The sequence below is a fragment of the Zootermopsis nevadensis genome, unplaced genomic scaffold (assembly GCF_977971745.1).
Source record: "Zootermopsis nevadensis isolate Lab colony 2312 unplaced genomic scaffold, Znev_1.0 Znev_ptg000017l, whole genome shotgun sequence".
Taxonomy (NCBI): Eukaryota; Metazoa; Arthropoda; class Insecta; order Blattodea; family Termopsidae; genus Zootermopsis; species Zootermopsis nevadensis.
Window position 1 is genome coordinate 10,634,936 of NW_028259149.1, and position 23,358 is coordinate 10,658,293.

The 23,358-nt window shown below is 40.0% G+C and overlaps 2 protein-coding genes across 4 annotated transcripts in view; one reads left to right on the forward strand and one right to left on the reverse strand.

The window, feature by feature from the left end:
- The window catches only part of LOC110834027 (cysteine-rich motor neuron 1 protein), a 370,078-nt gene that overhangs the window by 210,138 nt on the left and 136,582 nt on the right, over positions 1–23,358 (forward strand). The window lies entirely within an intron of this gene.
- LOC110834030 (uncharacterized) lies at positions 10,521–22,986 on the reverse strand. Its single transcript, XM_022072776.2, has 8 exons — positions 22,645–22,986; positions 21,960–22,074; positions 20,793–20,962; positions 19,195–19,385; positions 18,030–18,276; positions 17,228–17,500; positions 15,307–15,529; positions 10,521–12,948 (listed from the first exon to the last, which is right to left on the reverse strand). The coding sequence occupies exons 2-8, from the start codon at positions 22,066–22,068 to the stop codon at positions 12,668–12,670; spliced, it is 1,494 nt and encodes a 497-aa protein (XP_021928468.1). The 5' UTR covers positions 22,069–22,074; positions 22,645–22,986; the 3' UTR covers positions 10,521–12,667.

Consider the following 23,358-nt stretch of genomic DNA (forward strand, 5'->3'; position numbering starts at 1 on the left):
GTTTATACTCTGAGCCATGGAAAAGGCAAGGTCTGCCTCAGTCACGGCGTAAATGCCGTTACTAGAGTCGATTTAAGAACTTTCTAAGAGTGAACTGGCGTTTCCTGTGAATTCAGTCCGATTACAATCACTGGGGCATAATACCGCTGTTAATAAAGAGAGGCAGAAAGAGCTACTTAGTCGTGAAAATCACTTCTGAGTTGAGTAATTTATTATTCACAAGCAAACCTGGTTCGGTCAGCGTTCGGGAGTTGCCCGGTTCGAATCCTGACTGTCGTAATTGATTTTCTCATTTTTTTAAAATTTGTGTGATTTCTTGTAATACTTCGCTGTACACTTCAAATTTTCCCAGCCGAATGTTTGGGTGGTCTCATGATATAGGTTGGTCTTAACTTATATTCCCCTCGTGCGTCACAGTAGAGGTCTGCAGTATGTGTCTGTGAAATATTATAATTTCATTTGTCCCGGCGCGAGGAGCATTTGACTCGAGCCCGAAGTTTATCCTCGAGTATGTTACTCGTACCTCTTCATTATCGAAGCCGCCGTTAAATGTACAAGAATAAATAAGTATGCGTAATTAAACTCAAAATATTGCTTTTATTTTACAAACTTTTGGTTATCTTAAGGTTAATGGTTAATTTGTTACAGAAACACTGTATTGGACATTGTCCATTAACAAGACGTTTCGGGACTTGGTTCTACTCTCGTCTCCAGGTTTTTGTTATACAGACACTTTAATTTCTTGTGTATTGTTGGTGACAACAGTCAGGATCGAACTCGGGACCTTTCGAAAACTGTACTATTCCTCTTTACTTTATGTAACGGTTTAGAGTTCTAATAAAGCATTTGACAGCATAAATTACTGTGAATTGTTTACAAGTCTCATGTTTATCAATCAACTGAATGTTGAGATTTTTAATTCTGAGTCACTGGTTTTCAATTTGAATTTATTTATTGCTTACGAAAGCTCGTAGAGATGACCGCACAACTTTCTCTGAGTGTAAAGCAACTGACACATCAAAAGAGAAAGTGACAGATCGGAGGCACACGGGAAGAAAGGCGAATTATGCAGAAATGTAGCAATAAGCCTATGTAATGATTTTATAACAAGAAATGACCTTACTTAAGGTAAATTCCAGAAGCAACTGTAACTTGCCAGGTAACTTATTCATTTATTACCTAGATAACTGACAGAGTTATTAAATAATTATGTGCCGGTAACTACTAAGTAACAAAATTGTGAACTTATAAACTGAGATACTGCCCTATTAATTTAGTTACTAAGTTTGTGTTGCAACCTCCTTTATGAGAAGTTCCTAACTATTCAGCCGATCGTTAATTTGTTTTGTGTTCAACCAAAATGTTTATCACAGTCATACAGTTGCCTTAACTGCATCGTTCCTAAGGTAATTTAACCAAGTTCACAACTTCACACTTTGCTTACCCGAGAAAAATCTTGACATTATAATATTGATGACATCTTTCTTTATCGTAATGCGTTTAGTTTTAAGCTGTGTAGGCTATCACATTAACTAAATGTGTGGATGAGAGTCATCAGAAGCTGATGGAACGCACATATTATCGCGTAACATTTTGTCTTTTGTACGGTGTCGAGCCGTTAGCTTCCTGCCCAACCCCCAAGTTGGAAGACCACCTCTTTTCGGCTATCCTCGACTTCTTATTCAAATATTTTTTCAGTTACACCTCCGTGTGTGCTACACGAATTTCCGGTCTCAAGTCTATTGATTTGCTTATTCTAATTAAATAGAAGTTACTAAGTTTCTCTTTTTTGGAAATCTTTTGTTGCTTCATCTGTGTTAAGTTTAAGCTTTCCCCTTATCACTTTGTTCCCAGACATAGTCAGTTTATGTGCCTAACGTGAGGTAAGAAACCAAATCTGGCACGTAGACACATCAACAGATAAAAGTTTGTATGTTTTGAGGTTTTCACAGCGGTGAGTATAAAGATTTCTGTCTCCGTCATCAGGGCGATTCATCGCCCTGATGATGGAGGCAGTATGACCTCTGAAACGTTGGTAAACTTCTACCTGACTACACGGCACAACAACCCAGAAGACGGAAATCTTCATACTAAGAATCGTCCTGATGACGGAGGCAGTATGACCTCTGAAACGTTGGTAAACATCGACCAGACTACACAACGCAACAACCCAGAAGACAGAAATCTTCAGATAAAATTTTCTCTCATGCCGAATTATGTATTCTTAGGTCATTTAGTGACTGTATCAGATGAGATTATTATTGTTGTTGTTGCGAGAATGTGGGGGGGGGGGGGAACTATGTCTCTACGGAACTGCGGTCTCTAACGGGCCCATTATATAACGGGGTTACAGTGATAAATGCGGAAAATAACGGGAAACAGGAAACACTGATTGGCAGTCAGAATCAAACTCGCTTCCGCTTGGCGAGACGCCGCAAGATCAGTTGACCTCATTCCGTCAATAAGCTGACATCCAAGTTCTCCAGCAAAAATTCTGGTTTTACTTGGAGACGCTTCTTTCAGTGGTTGCACAGTGAGAGGAAGGCGGGTCTGAACCAGAGTTTTTATTCCTAAATCCCACGTGAACGGGCAATGCATTGCAGTTCCTTTCTTACGTCCGCCTTCCTAACATTGTAATTTCGACCTTTCCCTTCTGTTAATATCGTGTTTTAATAAATGAAAGCTACACATATATACGTAGATGCACAGTGGCAATGTACCCCAGTTTCAGGGACAAGGGGTTTACAAATATTTAAGGCCAGATTCAGCGTCCCGATATGAATATAATGGTTCGGTCAGAAGACCTGAAAGGAAGAGAACACTTGAGACGCGTAGGTAAGGATAATATTAAAATAGATCACAAAGAAATATTTTTTGCAGAATAAAGTCCAGTGGCGGACTCTTCTGAACAGTTTAATAAAGTGAGATTTGAGGTTCACACAACTTTGAATTTGTTCTTCTGGGTTTCGACTCCATGCGGTTGATAGGAATGTACTAACATTTCTGAGATACGTACTACTTAATGTTCAGGGATGAAGTAAAAATTTACAAAACATTTCTACCTAAGAGTCCACACGGCGTCACAGCCCGGAATAACATCGTAAGGTTAATAAACCTTCATGGTCCATATAAAAAAGCGGATAATATGTTGACCAGCTAAGCGAGTATCACTTTTTGAAGAAAGTTTCTGCTGCATGTTTGTATGTGCTCGCTGATAACATCTGAACTAACTTATAAAGCTTGTATTAAACTACGCACGTTGGAGCCACTTCTCCTTTCAATTGATAGACCGATTCAATCCTTCGTCTCCTACGTTGTTATGCTGTAGAAGTATGATTCCTTGGATGAAGGTCGTCCGTCGTAAGGTCACTGCATAAGAGAGAACAAAAAAAAACACGACATATCTGTGCCCTGATCAGGATAGGATCTCGCGACGTCGGCCTGACGCTGTTGAATGAACGTGATGGCCAGAGGTGTAGGCGTACGTTTTAATGGTGCGTGTCGGCGGTGAACTGAGCCCTGATGCTGCAAGTGAAAGGTAACTGAGTGCCTTGTCTTGGGTTTGTGTTTTTATTTTTTTTACTCTTGTTCCCACGGTCCAGTGAGCAGTAGGTATGGCTGCATACTGCCTGGTGACCATGAAGTGCGCAGTGGCGGATCCATCACCTAGCTTTTTCGACAGGCTAAGAACTTGACACATTTAGCCGACTAACATTCTGATAGATAGCCCACAAATGTATTAACAGACAAAGTATTTGACAGACTAACTTCTCATGTGACCAACTAGGTAACTAGCAGATTCCATGTAAGAGTTTCTTCAATTTGTCTCGTAGTGAATGTACGTTAAACTGAATGTAAGACTAATTCACGAAATCAAATTCAACTAGAGTATGTTTTGACACAGACTAATTGTATTCGTTTAATGTTTTGGGAACAAAATCAGCAAACAGAAACGAGGTTCATGATGAAAGTACTAGAAGAATAAATTCTGGAACTACTTCTTACTGTTCAGTCCAAAATCCGTCTACAGTCCAATACACAACCAGGATATGAAAGTAGTAATAGTTTTTGTTGTTTTGTATGGATGTGACGTTTCAGAGGTTTCTGCTGCATCCATTATCAGGTTAGTGAAGACTTATCGCTTTGATGATGGAGGCAGTAACCACTTCTGAAACGTCTGAATACTTCTTCCAGACTGCACGGTGTAAGAAACCAGAACACTCATTATGTTCTAGGCCCACTTTAAGTACGATGGTAAGTGCTGTCAGCCTGATGACCTGATTTGGAAGATGGTGGGATTACTGTGTTATCTTAACTGCTGTATAAGTTACAAGATTACGTTTGCCGAGGTTTAGTTCACGTCGCATTTGGAAGGACCGGTAATCGAACTCCGGCCTGTAGTCCTACCTCGCCATATTACCCCTTTAAACCCGATTGATATCTATACGCACCACCTTTTTTAAGAATCAGTAATACTACATTTTGTTTAAAAAGGTTTCGTACGTTTCTCAGTCTAACAGGGGTCATTTCCTTAAACAGCATTAACTAAATGATTTTCGTAATAGTACAAGTGTGATGTTTTCTTTGCCGTACGGACTGAATTTTTAAAGTTGATTTGTAATACAGTAATGGTGTTCTGCATTTTGTCTCCATTCCATGAGATTCTCCTGAAAAGTTCAGTACGGAAGCGAATGAATTGTGATGTATGAGAAAGAGAAGAAACTGGGTAGGAGAAATGATGGCAGAAGAAATGAGGACGTGAATGCTTCGGGATGGAAAGAAAATTGTATTCAGCGTGCGAATTGTATTACTGTAGCAAGCCGCTACGGGATGAAGCCATGCATTCTAATGGAGAGAAGCAAAACATTGCTCTATACGTTTGTACGTCCTTCGATTTGATATCAGCTCATCGTTCTTTAACAAGGAACCAGAACGAACCCAGACCTGTGTTCGCAGTTATTTAGTTTTATTTAGTTGTGTGACCATTGCGGTCAGGTTAGTTTCCAAATAAATATAAAAGATCATTGCATATTTTGTTTTCAAGTGTGTTACGACCTTATGACTCTAAGTAAACCTGATTTCAGTACGGAAGAAACTAAAGACTGTTACGTAATTCATTCTCAGTCTTTGGTAAAATTCTAATACACATTCCTAAAGGAGATGTTTTAGTTTCAAATAGTGAAATAATGAAACAAAGACAGTTATTTCAAGAGAAAACTAAAACCCATGTGAAGTGAGTTTCTTTGTCGCTACGGTGTGGCGCTGTCATGGTGGAACAGAGCAACGGCCTTCACATATAAAGACTAATTGCGATTGTATTTAATAAACAGTCTGGGGCAGCCGACACGGTGTGGTTATCCATCCTGAGGATGGGCAGGATGCTGACAACCTCTCACTTTAGAAGTCTAGTGTGTTAAATAAATGTTCCATAAAGTCTGTGACTTGAACCGGGTCCTGGGATGAGATTCACCTAACTCAGGATACGATTTAGCTGCGTGTACTTGTACAGACGATAATTAATATCCCGGTTCCATAAGAATCGGGAAATTTTTTGGCCGGCTCAGCGACTTTCCGGATATCAGGAAAGATTTTGCATCATGTAGTAACGTAGATACGTATCTAAAAGTTTTATACTGTTTTAATCTGAGTCCAGGGCTAGAAATGAAGTCAGACTGAAGTGCGAGGATAAAATATCGTGATGGCTGTTTTAATCTAACGCCACGTCTCAGACGCGATGATAAATTGAAGTGAGAGGTAATGATAGAATAATGACCAGCAGAGGAGAGTCGAAATACAAGATTAAAATTTGTTCCTAATGCCACAAGTCACACCTAGAATTTAAATTTGGTCTCCACGTAGAGAAGTTGCCAATAAATAACACGAATCAAATTCGCGTATTCATCCTGAAGATGGAAGTTGTAATGATTGTCGAAAGTTCGATAATTTCCAGCATTCGATATGGCTCATCCCCGAAAGACAAAGTTGTACATGAAACAAATTATGTTTTGTCGAGGTAGATGTTTGTTTGTTGCAAAATATGATTCCGCTGATGAGAATAGGAAAGGTAAGTTTCCGCTTCGTTGTAAACGGATACCGTATGTATACTTACTTCGGTATGATAATTAGATTCCTCTGGCTGTTGTCAAGAGCTGTTAGAATAACCGTTAGTCACAACTCCGGAACGAAAGTGTCGCATCCTCCATGAATATGCATAAATTGAATACATTAAGTCGCTCTTATGGATATTTGAATTTCCACATGAGGTGTTGCTACATTTAACTGGCGCAGTTTTGCCACGTAAAAATAGATCATGGTTTGAATGTGGAAGTGGTTATTTTTGGTTCTCTGCGAATTCCGCCATCTGAATCAATCAGCGTGACAACAAAAAATAAGCTGCAAGAAACGGTCACTGACACAGGGGGATCTCTGCTCCGGGATTCGAGCTCGAATGTAAACTGGAGATGCTCCTCGTGAGATTAAGCCGATCCTCTCACGAAGTCATGAAGAATTCGTAGGTTTAACAAACAAACTGCGATGTCCAGAAATATATGTCTCGAAAGAATGGTTACGTTAACTTGAGGGCAAAGCCGTGTTCGGATATCGACATTTCGTTCCAAAAAAAACGAGAAAGTTACCAACGTCGAGTTTGAGTGTGAAGTGAAGATGGAAGCAGTAGGTTCATTCTAAACGTTTGTAACCACTTAAAGGTTACACTGCGTCATCACCCACTAGACAGAATTCGTTATTCAACTCCGGTAAATCCTTAAATTCAAACCTCACACGTACAGATTGTTTCTTTTTCTAGACACTGTTATGGTACAAAGCTTTAAATTATAATTGACAACTAAGTAATTTCAAATCCTCGTGTAAACCTCAAATCCTACATATTATAACTGACAGTTGTTCGTCAATTCGGTCTGTGCACAGAGACACGACCAATTCGTATTGTCATTAACAGAGATTCCCGCTACCAGGCGGTTTCACGCGGAGTGACTGGCTCACTTTCTTTCTGAGCTGTAGATCATGGCTTCAGTCCTCTCACCCCATGACAGCTCGTGCAGCTAATAGTATAATTGCAGGGGTTTATGCAAGCGAGTGTGCAGAGGCGGATTTAGCAGGGGGCTGAACGGACGAATGGAGTCCCATTCCCGGTTCGGACACGTCGACCGTGTGTGACCCACCAGTCTGCCTGTCTAGTCGATTTAGTGATGTCTTCCACTGCTGTATCCAACACCGAGAATTAAGCAACAGGAATGTACCAGTGTCTAGAATACTTTGACCACTACTTACATTTTACGTACACGCTGCCATAGAAATATGAGAGAAATTATCCGTTATAGTGTAGACATTTTACGTAAACCAAAAATAGCCACAGAAATTAAAAATAAATGTAAGTATTCATGTATAATTACTAGAATTCTGGGAAATTTACAGGCTTAATACACCTATAAAGATAGCTGATAAATACTAGAAAGTATGTCTACGTTGAAATATGATAAGATGTTAGACATATCAGATAAAAATCGCATTTAGGAATAAATTAAGCGCACGTTGAATTCTGGAAGTGCGTCTTGTCGTTCAGTTGTAAAGTCTTTGTATTTTCGTTTCCCATCTGAAGAAATAAAATTATAATTTTACCTTTCGTCTTATAAGTGTTGATGTAAACTTGATCTTTTGCCCTGAGGGAAGAACACAGATTGAAGGTGTTTGGAAATGAAGTGATGAGGTGAATATTTAGACCTGAGAGGGGTAAAGTAATAAAAGGATGAAGAAAATGACATAGGGTTGATTGGGAGTTTAATGATTTTATGCACTTCGCCAAATATGATTACGGCGAACGTATAACCCAAGGTGAGATGGGCTGGTTAGATAGTACAAATGGAGAAGACGACACACATGCAAAGTTCTAGTTCAATTTAGAGTTATGTTTAAATTAGAAGTTATATTTCAAGAGAATATGTAGGCAATAAAATCTTCTCGGGTAATCAGCCGCGTCAACTGGTTACCGTAGTAAACCGAGGTTTCGGGAATCAGTACACAGTCGACTTACGAAGTATCCAGTCACATCAGAACTCTGATGATGGGGACAGAGTTGGTTCCCGAAACGTCGGTTTACTACGGTAACCAGTTGACGCGGCTGAATTCCCGAGAAGATTTTATTGATTGTACTTGCCGCGAAAGTCCCAAGTATAGAATATATAGGCTTAAAAGTAAAAGGATCTGAGTGTTTGAACTGGATTCAACTGGCCCAAGTTAGGCCCAAATGGGTGACGATTGAAATAATGTCATGAACGTTTATCTGTTTAAGGTACTATATCAGTATTTGCATGAAGTGACTGAACATAACCTTTTGAGTATTTAGCGACGATAGCGTTCTTTGGACAGCGATTCCCAAGACGAAATCTCCCAAATACCCAGATGTGCTAATCTATTTGTTCCCCGTGATTTAACCCAGTCTGTCCATGCAGATACAGCGATTACTCATCCTTATTATTTCCTCGTTTATCATCATTTCATAATTTGATCAGCTGAGGTTCTGATCGCTTACCCCGCCTTCCCGCCAAGCTGTTTTTCCGTTCAGTCGAGTCTGTACACCTGCTGTGGTTGGTAGAGGTTGTAGCGCTGTGTATGTCTTGCAAATTGTTTCCGCTTCATTAGTCTCAGCTTACGCTAAGCTTTTCATCAGCTATCGAATCACTGGCTCTTCCTCCGGATGCGCTGCAAGTAGGCGGGAGGCTGTCTGCTTCATCGGATTCAGTTCACTGCCGTCCCTGTACGTATTGGTTTTACAGCCAATCGTTTCAACTTTGTGTTGCTGTTAATCTGGTCAGGATCGTTTCAGCTGGAAATTAATTTGTCCGGGACAGTGTGATGCATAGCTTAGGATAGCGCGGTCCAAATGGCTGCCCGCGGGCTTCGTCCGACCCGAGAACACTTGTAACCACGCCCACAAAATTATTTGTTGATTTGTTACTAATTACTAAAAGTTAATTTCTTTTAATTTCTCCGAAGCATTTGAAGTATTGTGATTCTTATCTCGTCCGGTGTTTTACGTGCAAGTGTCACACGTGCTATTGGCTTCAACATTATTATTATCTGTGGTTCAACAGTCCTTGTCGTTTCATGACCTCCTCCGGTATAGGAGGTTACTTTGTCAGTTTAGACATGTGGTAGGACACCTTGGACGAGTAAAATGTGAGTTTCACAGGCAGAACTTGTCAGATACAAGCTGTAACAAGAGCAAATTTAGGTAAAAGTTTCTCTATTGTTTTATAATGTGTTCGTGTTAGCAGATCAGCCATCTAGACGTAAAAATGTCTTGTTCTTTGGGTAGAATTAAAATAGTTTTTGGCTTTGGGACGGAGAATGCGTTGTTCATTTTTCGTTTGTTTAAGACTGGAGTATTTTTTATTTTGCTATTTTGCCGATGTGTACATGGGCCAGCCCCATTTTATTTTTTTTTCTAAGTGATCGTATCTTTTTTGTATTATCGATTATTTCTTTTGTATTATTTGTCAGGTTATGCAGGGAAACACTGAGAGTCCAACCACGAAACCAAAGAACCATCGAAATTTTAAAGTGGTAAAAGGAAACTTCCCTTGCCTGGTTTAATAAACCGCATAATATTTCCGAACTTGTGAAGTAAACTTCAGTCACGTGAAGTTTACAACTTCACTAACATTACGTGATCTACTTAAATGTATGATTATGTGTTTAAACTAGCTGATGAAGCTGCGTTAAAACGCATGAAATCTGCATATAGAGGAGTTTTATAGGCAGTACTGTGTACCAAACATTGTTACAATGATCAGATCAAGTAAGATGATATCAGCAGGGCATGTAGCACGAATGGGGAGATGAGAAATGCACACAAATGTTTGGTTGATAAGTCTAAAGAGACCGCTCGGAAGATCTAGGCAGAGATGCGAGAATACTATTAAAATAGATATTAGGGAAGTTGTGTGTTTCTAGACTGAATTTTTCTGACTTAGGATAGGGGCCTGTGGCGACGGGTTGCAAACATGGCTTATGAAACTGCAGGTTTCATAAATTACGGGGAATTTCTTGACCACAGGGAACATTGAAGATTCTATTCCATGGAATTAGTGTTTTTAGTTAATAATAAGTCCATATTGCAGTGTCGCTATCAGAATGTTCTACAGTCTCTCAGCTGGTCAAGAAATGTCCAGTCCTTTATATAAGTACGTGTGCTTCTGCCGGGAATCAAACCTTGGTCATTCAGACCACAGCCCAATAACTATATTCGCTGAATAATAATATTATTATTAATAATAATAATTAAAGCAATATATTAGAGTGCTTTTCAAAAGCTGTAGCATATAACAGGCAAACACTTGAACTACATACACAATTAAATTAGTGTAAATAATAATAATAATAATATTGGGCGAACACGAAATTAGTGAACTTCAGAAAACTGCTATTCTAGAAACATCATACATCATTCGAAAGACGATGATGTAAAATATATAGTATATATTGTCATGCCTCAAAATAAATATGTATGATACATGTAACACTATTAAAAACAAAATGTATTTCATAAATAGCTGCTACTATGTACCTCAGGGGAAAGGTTTGTCTAAGTTACATAGAAGTAAATACCCTGTAAAATGGTGAATATATATAATAATAATTATATAATATTTAATTAAAGAAAAAGTTATTCACTGTGGAGTTACAACAAAGAAGCATAGTGATACGGAATTATATTAGGCCTGCAATTTTATGCAGATTACTAGTACGTTTTAATGTAATAGAAGCAGAGATGATGGTTTATTTAGCTTTCCTTATCACTGTTCATGTATCGTATAAAATTAGATCTCCATTCTAATTATGAATGTAATACGGTGGAAGTGAAAGTCAGATGCACCTGGCGTAGTTACAGAAACCGCAGTGGGCTGACTGAATCAGCTGTACGCCTACATAATTTTCCGACTTCTTCATTTGAATTTATAATTGCTTTTTACACTGTTGTTTGTACAGCATTTTCGCGGAAATTCAATTGCAGCTTTGTCCTTAAAAGGGTCACTTTTGTACAAATAGGGCTCTTGCAGCTCTCACGCCATTTCGGCGCCTCTGAAAAAAAAATATCGCTGTGTTGATTATTTATGACGAAAAAACAGCCAGTTCCGCCGTGTGAATTTTTCACAAGTTTTAATCAATCCTTTTCGGTTTAGACGTATCTATTTTATTCAGTATATTGAGCATTCAGTTGGATTACTTGGTGGGGGGATCGGCTGGTCATATCGAAAAGGTTGTGTCGTGTTAATGCTAAAATTCCGGATACACCCACGTCGAATCTCGACTGAGACATCGGCTGTGTTGACAAAAGTTTTCCGGGACTTCGTAATAGTCTACGGCCACTTCCTTGCAGGCCATCATCTGTTCTTGATCATCCAGCACAACAGACGCTATATAATCAGTGCGGTTGAGGCAGTGTCGTTAAATCGTTAAATAAAATTTTAGGTTCTCAAGGCGGCGATTATGAAGATGGCTGTCTTGCGGGTTGTTGCGCCGTGTTGTCTGGTAGAAGTTTACCGACGTTGCAGAGAGCGATCGCCCTGGTGATGGAGGCAGTAAACACTTCTTCAGTGTCGTTGGAATCAATCATGTATGAAAAGGCATTGTCAAGTAACCGCCCTTCACGCGCGTCGTTTTCTTGGAAACCGCGATATTAGGTCAACGCTCCTGCACTTGAAAGTGAGAGTCGAGACACCAACACCCATGTCAAGAACTGCTGCTACGCTCCAGCGAACTAGACCTTGTACAACAGTCCGTAATGCTGCTTTATGGTACTGCAGGCAAGTTCCTTGCGTGACTCAGCAGTATCTGACATTGCACTAGAATATGTTTGGCGGTCGCCTTCTTGTCTTCACAGGTTGATAAAAAAGTACACTGCAAAAATATTCCATATTTTTTTAAGTCTGAAGGTTTTTAGTCTAATTGATGCCTATTATTTGGCATTTTTATTCGCCTGAAAGTTTAATAAACCCTCTACGTTTTGGTATGTACGGTTTAATATTATATTTTTCCAGTGGATTCACGGACTAGGTTATTTACATAGTTGAACGTAATGACGGAACCAGAATCAGTTTCAGAAACTTTGTTGGTTTTTAAATTTTTAGGCGAAGGAAACTTTCCATTACCCATTAATATGCGTCAGTTGAATATTTATGTTGTTTATGCAAGTCATTTTGATACGTAAGTTTCAATAAGCAATAAATAAATAAATAAATAATCCTGCCCTGTAGAAGCAGTGTCAACTATTGCTGACTGAAAGCTTGTGTGTCTTCACAGCGCCTTCCTCATAGAGAAGTCTCGTTGTGAGGGTTCTTGGTGTCCAGTGTCTGTTTTTCGGTGTAAGCTACTCAGGTTCTAGTCAATTTCATCCCCAAGCATAACTTGCTTTGTTGGTATTTAAGAGTTCAACTGAATTTAGAGGACTATCGCTCCATAAAGCGCCGATGTGAACTTCAGATTGAAACAAGCCATTTTTTTTTATAAAAAAGTCAACAAATATATGACGTACGCGTAATTTTAAATACAACATGGGTTTTTGTTCTTGTAAAATACGAACCATGGCCCGGAGGTGGTACAGTTGCGACAACTGTCTTGGTGCATGTACCTATTTCCTGGCCGTCGCTTAGTTAACGACGAGATGGACCCCGTTCAGCATCTCTCTCAGACGACGTTCCTCCCGTGGTCCGATTCTCTCGCACTCATTCAAACGTATGTATCGGGTAGAACGCGGTGAGGGTTTGTCCAGGCCACACGCGGTCGCCACGATATCCACCGTGACCTCAGGATAGCGACACAGACTCAGGACCTGCAGTTCCGGGAAACGCTTCGAGAAAACAGCATCCGCTGTGTTGGGAGTGATCCGTGGTGACTCTAAAAATATTCCTTCTAAGCGACTGCCGTGTTCTGAAACAAACCCAATGATGAAAGCGCATTTCATACAACTTCATAACTTATAATTCGGGAGAATGATAACAAGAAACGTTACGTTTTGTATATTATTAAGGGCTATCTAGAGAGAGCTCCATACATTCGTAACCTCAGCCATTGCTCAGTTTCACGCTGTGGGGAGAGTCCTCGTAGGCATTGCACAGGAGAGTTGATTGTGGAACATTGTTATTGATGAAAAACTTCCAAGGCCTAAACTCGTATTCCTGTTCAACAGCCCTGCGTTCCGTAACAGGTCAAAATTCTTTTGTTTTTGATACATTTAATAAGAAAATTACTGTTTTCTGGGTTGTAGCGCTGAGTAGTCTGGTGGACGTTTACCAACGCCAATGATGGAGGCAGCAAGGACCTCTAAAACGCTGGTAAATTTCTACCAGAATACTCGGCATTGCAACTCAGAAGACAGACATCTTCGTACTCACCGCCGTGAGAACCACAAATTTTAGTTAGTAAAAGTTTGACTTGTAATTTGAATGTAGGCAGATCATGACTCATGTTTGCAGCGAATAAAGTTTATCCCTGATTTCACAGATCCGCTTATTCCTGTGAATCTCTCTTCAGCTAACTATCGGCTAAACCCCAATTCTGGAGGAGGGGCCTGTGATGGAGTGTGGCTGATTGACACGTGTGTGCACACATCCATAGTCCGGTATTGATTCGAACCCACGGATCTTGGTCCGGTCCATTTATTATCTTAACCGAATGATATTCAATGAGGCAGTATGTTTTCAGATAAAAATTTGATATGTTTTTCCTTCCCCGTTACATAATTTACCCTAATTTATCCTAAAAGTACAGAATTATTATATATGCAATTGCACTTAGACGTGTAGAGCTGTAGAGTAGTTTTCGACTGCTCAGTCAGCCTGAAGACAGAACTATTTTGCTAATGAACAAGAGTTAACAAAACATTTGTTACGTGATTCCTTCTTGTGTGATTTTAATTAACAAAACTTTTCTGTTAGACCGACCCGCTACACACACACGTCAGAGAAGTTGCCGTCCTAACTCGGCGATGTAGCTGACTTGCCTCTATTTATTTGATAGGCGTATAGATAGAATTCAGGACTCTTTGAATTCGATACGGTCATGCGGCCGTCACTAGGGAGATGGGTCAGAGCAAGTCAGCCTGTGGAAGGCCCTTACATTTTATAGAACCCTTGACATTGTAGTCTTTTCCCTCTCTGTTCTTGTTTTATGTCTTTTCCCTTTCCCACTATCGAGCCTTCTGCCCTGTGGCATGCACACATGTATCGAAATATCAATCGTCCCCGAGTCTCAGAGTTTCATTTCCTCACATTGTCGCTGGAAACAGTGCTGTACTTTCCTATCACGGTGGAAAGCGGTGAACGTAGCTTTTCCAAGCTTAAAGTATTGAAGACCATTTCATAATTAACGACGACGGAATCGCAGATACTCGGACTAGTAGAAATTTCAGTTTAACAATTATTGACATAGGAATTTGAATTCAGAGAACCAATACTGGATTGTCCTCAAATCTTAGACGGTAAAAAAAGAATACGTCCTTATTTCGTAGTGACGCTGCGCGTACCCCTTACCTCCCCCTACATTCCCAAATACCGTGGCTCTTGACGATCGCAACATTTATCCTAACCTCTGCATGAATGTCTATTTTATTTATTTTATTACAAATGTCGGCATAGCGTTTTAAAAATTGTCACGACCGACTATTTTCGTTTCCGTAGGCTATCTTTAACAATTCGACGTTAATACTCATCCTATTCACTTCACATTAGCCGCCCGTTAAAGTTGTGTAATTGACGCGTGTGTACATAAGCTCCTTATTTTCTAGCCAGGGGCCGTCACGATTGACTACTGCGTCGTTTGTGCGATGCGGAAAAGTTGATATCAAGCCCTGAAGGTGGCAACTGTGGTGGCAAAAAATGCAGAAGTGTCGACAGTGCAGTCTGGAGCTCGCAAAACGAAAACACGGGTAAGAAAAATTATATAATAGCCAATATTCGTCACGGTTTTAACACGAGAACGTTTCATTCCCGTCAAATCTAACAAATAAAACGCTTTTGTTAACACGTACATGAAAGCAGACTCTTCAGTTTGCACTGATATTTTAAAGGTATTTTTTACGCAATATAATGATGACGTCAGCAGGGTAACAACGGTATCGTAGGAAACAATTGTATCAAAGATAATGTAGAAACACTGTGGACCAAGGCCATTGTTGTGGCTTTGTAATTCAAGGTCACTTGTAACAATATGACAGACAAACAGGCGTGGACCGGACCACTGATAAAAGTAAATTATAAAAGTGTGTGAACACGGCGGACGCATGTGTACCTGCCCTCAGCGTTGCTCGCCAGAAGCACTGTGGGACTGCATGGTCCCAGCTGAAGTCGTCTCCGTCCGCGAAGAACAACAGTCGAAGTCTCTTGAGCTTGAGGGCCTTGCAGTTGTAGTTGGGACACGTGGATGGCGTGACGTTGCCGCAGCCACTCAAAACGAGGCGTTCCAGTTTCGGGCACGTGGTTACGATCACGTGGACATCCAATTCTTCGATAACCTGAAGACACAAAAGCGCATTCATCTGTTGTGAAAATTGCCGAATGAATTGAATGTTCATCCAGTGTACCCGTCTCATTCGAAGCTCGGACCAAACTTAAAATGTTCGATAAAAATCACTTGTTATGCTACAGAATGTGCAAGTCGTATTTTAACCGTAGATGATAGAGGCAGCAAGGACGTCTGCAACGCTAGTGAACTTCTGCCCGACTACATGGCTCTACAACTCAGAAGACAGCTATCTCTATGCAGATGATTTCTTTCTGCTAGTGACGCGATGTAAAATTGCAGGTAGATACAAACGTTTCGAAAAGAAATTCTGTCTCCGTCTTCAGGACTGAAACATTTTGTCTGTACATGGTATATTATTTACGGTTGTCTTATGTTCAATGCAGTGTCATACTGATTTCATATTTCGACAATAAATTTGTAACTAATTCTGGTAGGAGAAACTGGACGGTAGTACAAAAGCCCTCCATCGGCCACAGTCATTTGCCATTTCTAACAGCAGCTATCCTTACAACTTATCTTCATGAAACAGACATTCTCGTTATCCTCCCATCTCTATTTTGCTTTTGCAACTGTACTTTCTCGTGAAATAGTACATTTATAACTTTAGCAAACTGATAATGACACCAACTAGAACGCAAGGAACACATTTGAAAATTTAAGTGAACTTTTTAAGTTCCAGTGCTTTGTTGTTTTTATAATAGGTTGTCACGCAATTAAGAAGTCAGACTGTGTAATTGGACAATTTCGAACCAAGAGCTCATGACACAACACCTGTCTGCAATTCGCCTCTAAAGCAAAATTCAGTAGATTTCTCTTCAATCAAGTATGTGTTGCGTCTGCAGGTTCCCACGCTAAACTGGTTGTGGTAGGTCATATACTGCGCCCTGGGGCTGGGATTTGATTTATATGTCATAACTGTGACAGAAGATGGGGCAAGTTGTAAAACACAGAACGGAACATGTCGAAGAAACGCCTAGAAAAGCACGTAATGGTGGTACAATGAACAAGAACCCAACAGCTGACTGGACGTAATGAAGTTCAAAGTTGTCATTAGTTTAACCTTTTACAGCACAACGACATATAAGATAACCTCCTGGTTAAGTAGATCTTCATTTCATCCTCAGTGTTTGTTGTATATTCCGTTCGGTTGTCACGATGAAGAACTATGTTTCCCTAAACATTACCCGACTGGTTCTTTTTAATAGAGACGCGATGTTCTTTTTTCTGGGGGGTACAAATCGAATTATGAAATAATATTGGGATAATCTGCAGTTAATCACAACCGAATTTATTCTCGTTAACAATCGATCTGCTGTTTTCTCGACAATCGATTGCTGTCATTTCGAAATCAAGTTTATCACAACCTACCAAGTTCCGACTTTTTCAGTTGTCTCCGCTCTATCCTTAGCAATAGGGCAAACATGCAGTGCATGGAAATCTTCAGATCAATAAGTTCAATGAGAAGTGTCTCTTACTACTCTGTCCACTGTTCTTTTCTCTGTCTTTTCGTATGAAAAGCCGTTATAAAATCGGTATTTAAAAAAGGGCTTCTGTAGCCTCGAACTCCAGAGTTCACGTCTTTTCCTTAGATCACGTTCTCTACCGCAGAAGATGCATGTCTAGAATAAATGATTGTGATGATGATGTTGATGATGTGGGCGATGTGTTCATACTCAAAAGAAGAGACCTTTAATTCGAGGGATCTCAGCGTTTCTGAGCCGTGTTTCTCCAGGATAGGAGTCAGGTCTCCAAAATCCAGGTGGCTCCGCTCGCCACTGGTGACGCATACAACGCTCAGTTCCCGCAATGAGCGAAGCATCGTGGCGAGTGGCGACAGCACGTCGTGTGGAGTGGAGCAGTCGTAGCGTACGCGAATAAGGCAGGCATCAGGACACAAGAGCACAGCTAGTTGCAAGACGTCTGGGGGCAGCACAGCTTCCGGCGACATTCGGCATCGCACCTGCCGGCAGAACCAAAGTAAGGACAGGTGATCGGCATAAGGATGCGGTGCTCCAGTGTCGTTTATTTCGGTATATCCAGAAAAAGAATTTCGGTTTTAAAAATATTGGCCCTATATACAGAAGAAAGAGTCATATATTGTGAGTTTGTCAGGATAGAACCGGAAGCGACAGGACTACATGAATGGTGACAAGGAACTTGCCTACTAAATGTTCTCATATTTGTTAATATTTTGTTTGTTTATTTAACGACACTAGTCTGGATTATATAGAGTCAGGGGTTCAGATGAATAATGAATTGGAAAATATATAGAAGCAAGAGATTGTGCCCTGATTCAAGGTCCTGTCTCGGAATTTGTCTGGAGCGACTGAAGTAAACTGCGAGAAACCTCAGGACTGGTACATCAAGAATACGAAACAGGATGAACCATTCGGCAAACAACAAATGAGACTACCAGAATTTCGTAGTTTAATATATTCATGTTTAACACCGCAAATATAGACTAAAGTGACTTCTATATATAGGCATACCACGTGCGAGAAGTCCATATCGAGGTTTCGAAGTCGATATTTGGGCAGATGCTCATTGCTTCGCCATTGCTCGCCATGCAGCAGGTTCAGCGCTGTGACGAGCTGGTAGTGACGTAGTAAACGCAGCGTCGGGATGCTCTGTAGGATCGTACATAGGTCTGCCGCATTGACCTGCACGGCCCCCAAATGCAGCTCTGAGAGACCGGCTGAAGACACGAACTGCTTCTGGCGCGCAATGTGGAGGTCGCTGCAGGGCAAGCCACTGACTCGTTAACTTATTGAATAACTGTCAGACTGATTGACTATGTAAACAAAGGGCCTGACTATTGAACTGATAAGTTGAGAGTTAAGAGACTGCTTACTAACCAAGCAACTTACTCATTAGCCATTTGAGTCTACTCAGCAAGTTTCCAAAGTCTCTAACAACCTGAGGATCGCTTGATGTGGTTAAGAGTTGGAGTTTCCTCCTTCCAACGTATTAAAATGAGTCATTGAAATTTTAAAATTTATTTGCAAACAAACCCACTTCATACCTGTAATGTACTTTTCTGTTAAATTGTTTTTGTAACTTAATGTGGTTTTTAATTAGCTATTAATGTGTTATTTGTGCATCAGCCAACTAAGGATTTCTTTACGTCTTCTTGAGGAACCCCGCGACTGTAATCAGTAAAATTTAACGATTTGAGGATAACATTAAAACGTTACTTATGGAGTTGTTTTGTAGACGGAAAGAAGACTGTGTCCAATGGCGGTTTTTTATGTTAGCGGTGTTGAAAATTTATGGTCTGCTATCATAAAGGTAAATATTCCGTACATATTCTGAGTTAATATGAATGCCTATTTTTTTATGAGGCCTGAAAGTTGTAATAAAATTCCATGACACGTTGCATGGGAATATTGCAGAAGAAACAAAGGCAGCTTTGGACAACAGATAAATATATTCGACTGGTTTTCAGATTCCGGAAATAGTTCTGCATAATGCTAAGAGAGACATGTCTTCTTCAATTTTTTGGAAATAGAAAAATGTTCAGTAGAAATCATTTGCGCCCTCTACTGATGTGACAGATTGTTGAGTTCGTACGCGGTGTTTCTGAATGAAACTGAGTGTCTCCACAGATCATAAGACAGCTTACGGTGCACCTGATTTGAAAAATTCCGGGCTCACTTTAAAATAGCTGCTGCTTCTGGTAGCCAACCCCTCAGCCCGATAGTGAACCGGAAGTTGAGGGCAGCGCCCAAAAGCCCTCTGTAGAAGAGTTCTCCGTCAAAATCGAGACAGGTGACTGTCGCAGGCAACCAGGAAAGAGACTGGGGTGCGAAGCTCTTGCATCTCGACACCAGCACCGTCTTTATGTTCTGGAACACAACCACCCTTATTATTCTTTTCTCAGTATTATAATTGTGAGTTTCGTTTTTTCAATAATTTTATAATTGTGGCAAGTTTATTTACAAATCTGCGGTCTGTTGTGTAGGTTTCTATTGTCACTAAAGCTATAGGCTGAAAGTGTAAGTTCTAGATATTTGATACTTCTATAGACAGTTCGGATTATTTCAGTGGAAGACAGAAGCATTGAAAACTACGAGTATTTATAGATCTGCTTGACTTTTGTGCTACATTTCCGGTGTTTTCTCTACTAATGGCGTATATTGCTGTTATTACTACTACTGCTGCACGTGCTACCGGTATTCAACAGAACACGAGCTACAACTCTAGCGTTCCTATCATATACTAAATTTCCTCCGTTCCTCCGGTTCTAGGTGGTACCAGCTGAGCGTATCTGTATACCTTTCCCCTAATTATGCTGCAAACACCATTTTAGTATGTCTATTCATTTTAAACCTTTCACTCTCTTTTCATCAGCGGCATCAACACAGGCCGCCATCCCCCCCTGGGAGTTCAGGCCTTCTAGTGCAAAACCCTGGTTTCGCTTCAGTGTTTGAATACCTTGTGGTTGCCTAGTTACTAGGCTGAAGAACACAACAGGTAGAGAGACATAGACGGGTGTATAATGTGTTCTTCTCTTAAACTACAGCGTGAACAACACCTAAAAACTGACGCATATCACACAATTTAACTAAAATTGCAACACTACGTGTTTCGGAAAATTCATTTCGCTGTCTTCAGGAGGTTTACTAAAGTTATTAAAAAATTATACGTTACATTAGTATGATACATTGTGATATACAGTGTTTACGTGATTTTGTAGATTTTTGTCATCTAATTTATTTTTAATTTCAATAAAATAATTTTTCTGTATAGAAAAATTAAAATAATTATAATTTTTAGTAATGCGTATATACGTTAGCGCGTGTTTACACACACATGAAGTGCAACTTAAAAGTCTGCGTAGAACTCAAATCTAAATCTGTACATACTTTGCAGGTACATTTAGTATATTGCGGTGTATCATATTAGTGTAAAGTATAAATTTTAATAGCTTAATGACTTAAGTGAAACCTGTGAAGATGGAAAATACGTATTACCCAAACATGAAAGTATTTTAAAATTGTAATCATAATTAATAAAATTTGGTGGAGCGCCTTGTCAGATGTTTTTCACTGACTTGATATATACGGATCGATGGAGCGGTAATTATGTCTAATATTAACTAATTTTAGGTAAATTGAATGTAACAACATGGCTGACGCGCGAAATATTTCGTCGCGATAATGATGACTTATGAATCACTGTAATGTGAGTTGTGAAATTTGTATGGTGAGATTCTGTTAGCGACACGAATGTTACACGTATACAAATTGCACCTGGCATCTGGACAAAACAAACTGCAACAACTTGTGATCCCAACTCAGAACTACGCTTTGTGACTTCGGAGTGAGAAGCAGCTTCCAGGCGTCTGTCCAGGCCACAACTGCCCCACCTCTGGAAGCTCTGTGGTATGCTTCCAGTAGCAGGTCGTCGGTTAGAACCCCCGCTGGAACACAAGGCAAACGAAGAACATTACATCTAAATAAAACAGTGCCACGGCTTATTTTGGTTTTGAAATTATTCTGACCGGATTATTGGCAAGATTATTTACACCCGACTTCTTGGTGTGTAACATTTTCAATGCCAAATTTTAAAGTGATAGTAAAATGCTTTTTTGTTTCTGTTTATCCATTGTAACGCAGCAGTCGCATTATTGGAAAGCCACAAACGGCTTATTTAATGTTGCCTAGAAATTATTTCTCTGATGCACTTAAATTTACTCAGAGTATATTTTTCTTTCTGAACGAATTACTTCATTTTTTTTTTGCTATTTTAAAATGTACAGCTGAAATATTTCAGTATATTTTGTGTGCTTTATTTCCTGTTGCTACTATTATTATCGTCTAAGTTTGTTTCGTTCTGCGCTATGATGTTCTATCCGTCCATCAAAAAAAAAACAGCTTCTCGAAAAGAAGTGATTGACACTTGAGCCGTGCCAGCGGGGTGGAGGGGGGAACTAGGGCAACCTCCCCCACCTCCAACTTTCCTACACACTGCTTGAATCATTGAAGGCTGAATCTATCTCGTCTTCGAAGTTTTCTCTGCAAACTTCAGTGATATGCTTGGAATAAGAATAAATCATTTATTCCAGTCCATGAAGTACCGGTGACTTTAATATGCATCATTCATGTGAAAATCGAATGGCTTCAATGAATTCTTGAATTTTACAAAAGAGAAACCGTTGCTGGAAATTTTAAAATGAGACTCCCTCTACCTAAACTAACAAGACGTTAAAAAAAAAATCAGCGTTCCTCTGTTTCTAAGGTGATTTCATACGGAAAAGGAACCGTGTTGAATAATGCGTGGTGTCTGCGTGTCCCTGTCTTATCCCGTCGCCAGACAGAATAATTATATAAAAACACACAAATCTTTCGAGGATGTTGGAAGTTAAAGCACGTGATTGAGTTTTAAGTTATTTAATGACACTTTTAAACTGTTCTTACCCAAGTTGTCGATCGGCCCTGTGCCTTGTTCCCAGTCGTAATTTTCCCCGATTTTTTCTATAAGTGGAATCAGCATCTCCAGACACATTGTGTACAGACGAGGTGGCATAGTTATCTGCAGGGACAAAAAATCCCGAGTACAGTAGTTTGTTTCGGTGAATAAGTATTAAAAATCATTTTTCATTGTCGTGGTGCTGATTGAAATGTAATATTTTATAATTTACTGCTTGTGTAGCACACTATAGTAGTTCGTTACTTAATGTCAGGAAATTAAAAGAATTTGTATCGTGAAATATGGCATAATGTGATAAATGCCAAGTTAAAAGCAATACTAATGTCAGTGTTGATTAGGCCTGCAGCCTGCTTCAACGTTCAGCAACTTTTCATTTTACCACAGCATTTGTATTTTCGCTAACATGAATGGTTTGATTTTTGTTGCCGCGATGTATGTTTCCTAGGACCTCTGAATTTACCTTTCATGCTCCTTGTTCACAGAGCGTAGAATGGGTAGTCTGTCCGTCGGCGTGTTTAATTTTCTAATCTACTGAACTGGTATCAATGAAATGTTTTGTACTTTTTGTGGTAGCAGAATAATTTATTTTAATGTAATCGCAAACATTTCGGGGGTGAGGGGGTTAAATCCTTACGATGTCCTCTGAATATTGGCACCGCTTGAGAGACTTACCTGTGTGTAATTGTTCGGCTCCAGCTGCTCCCGACAGCGCTCCAAAACAGACTGCGAGTTAAATGGAACACAACCACTGTACACACACTGCAGTACACTGCAGGCAAAGTAGGTACTTTCTGAATGGCTGACAGTCAGGGTTCAGTTCCAGTGCGTCAAGACCTACTCTGGTCTGAATCCAGGATTATATCGAAACGTATAGACACGTCTACACATGGCTCTCCCCCAGAAAAAGAAGTGGAAGAGTGATTATTTCCCATGATGCACTACTGCCGCAGTTAAAACAGCGCCGTTACATAACCTGAAAGTCAGTCGTCAGAAGTTAAGAAGGTCTAGATAATGTGCATGTGGAGTGAAGCTTCGAGCAATCGATAAGTTAGAGACGGGTCACGGAATGGTACGGCCTGGCGATTGCCGCATTCACGTCTCTGTGATGAATGAAAGTAGTGAAAAGAGGGTTACAAAGGGTTAGGCCTTGTAGGGTTTAGTGCCACCACTGGAAGTGCTTGTAGCGCTGCAGCATGCACATTTAACACTCTCGTATCATGTTATGGTTATTAAACCGTTATCGCATGACACCAATATGTGATATATATGGCTCACATTCACCGAATATGAGACTCCGTTGAAATTCTGTAGTTAGGTCAGTGATTTAAAATATTTTGAAGTGTTTCATAACAGCTGGTCCACGTCTCACTTATCGACTGCATGACT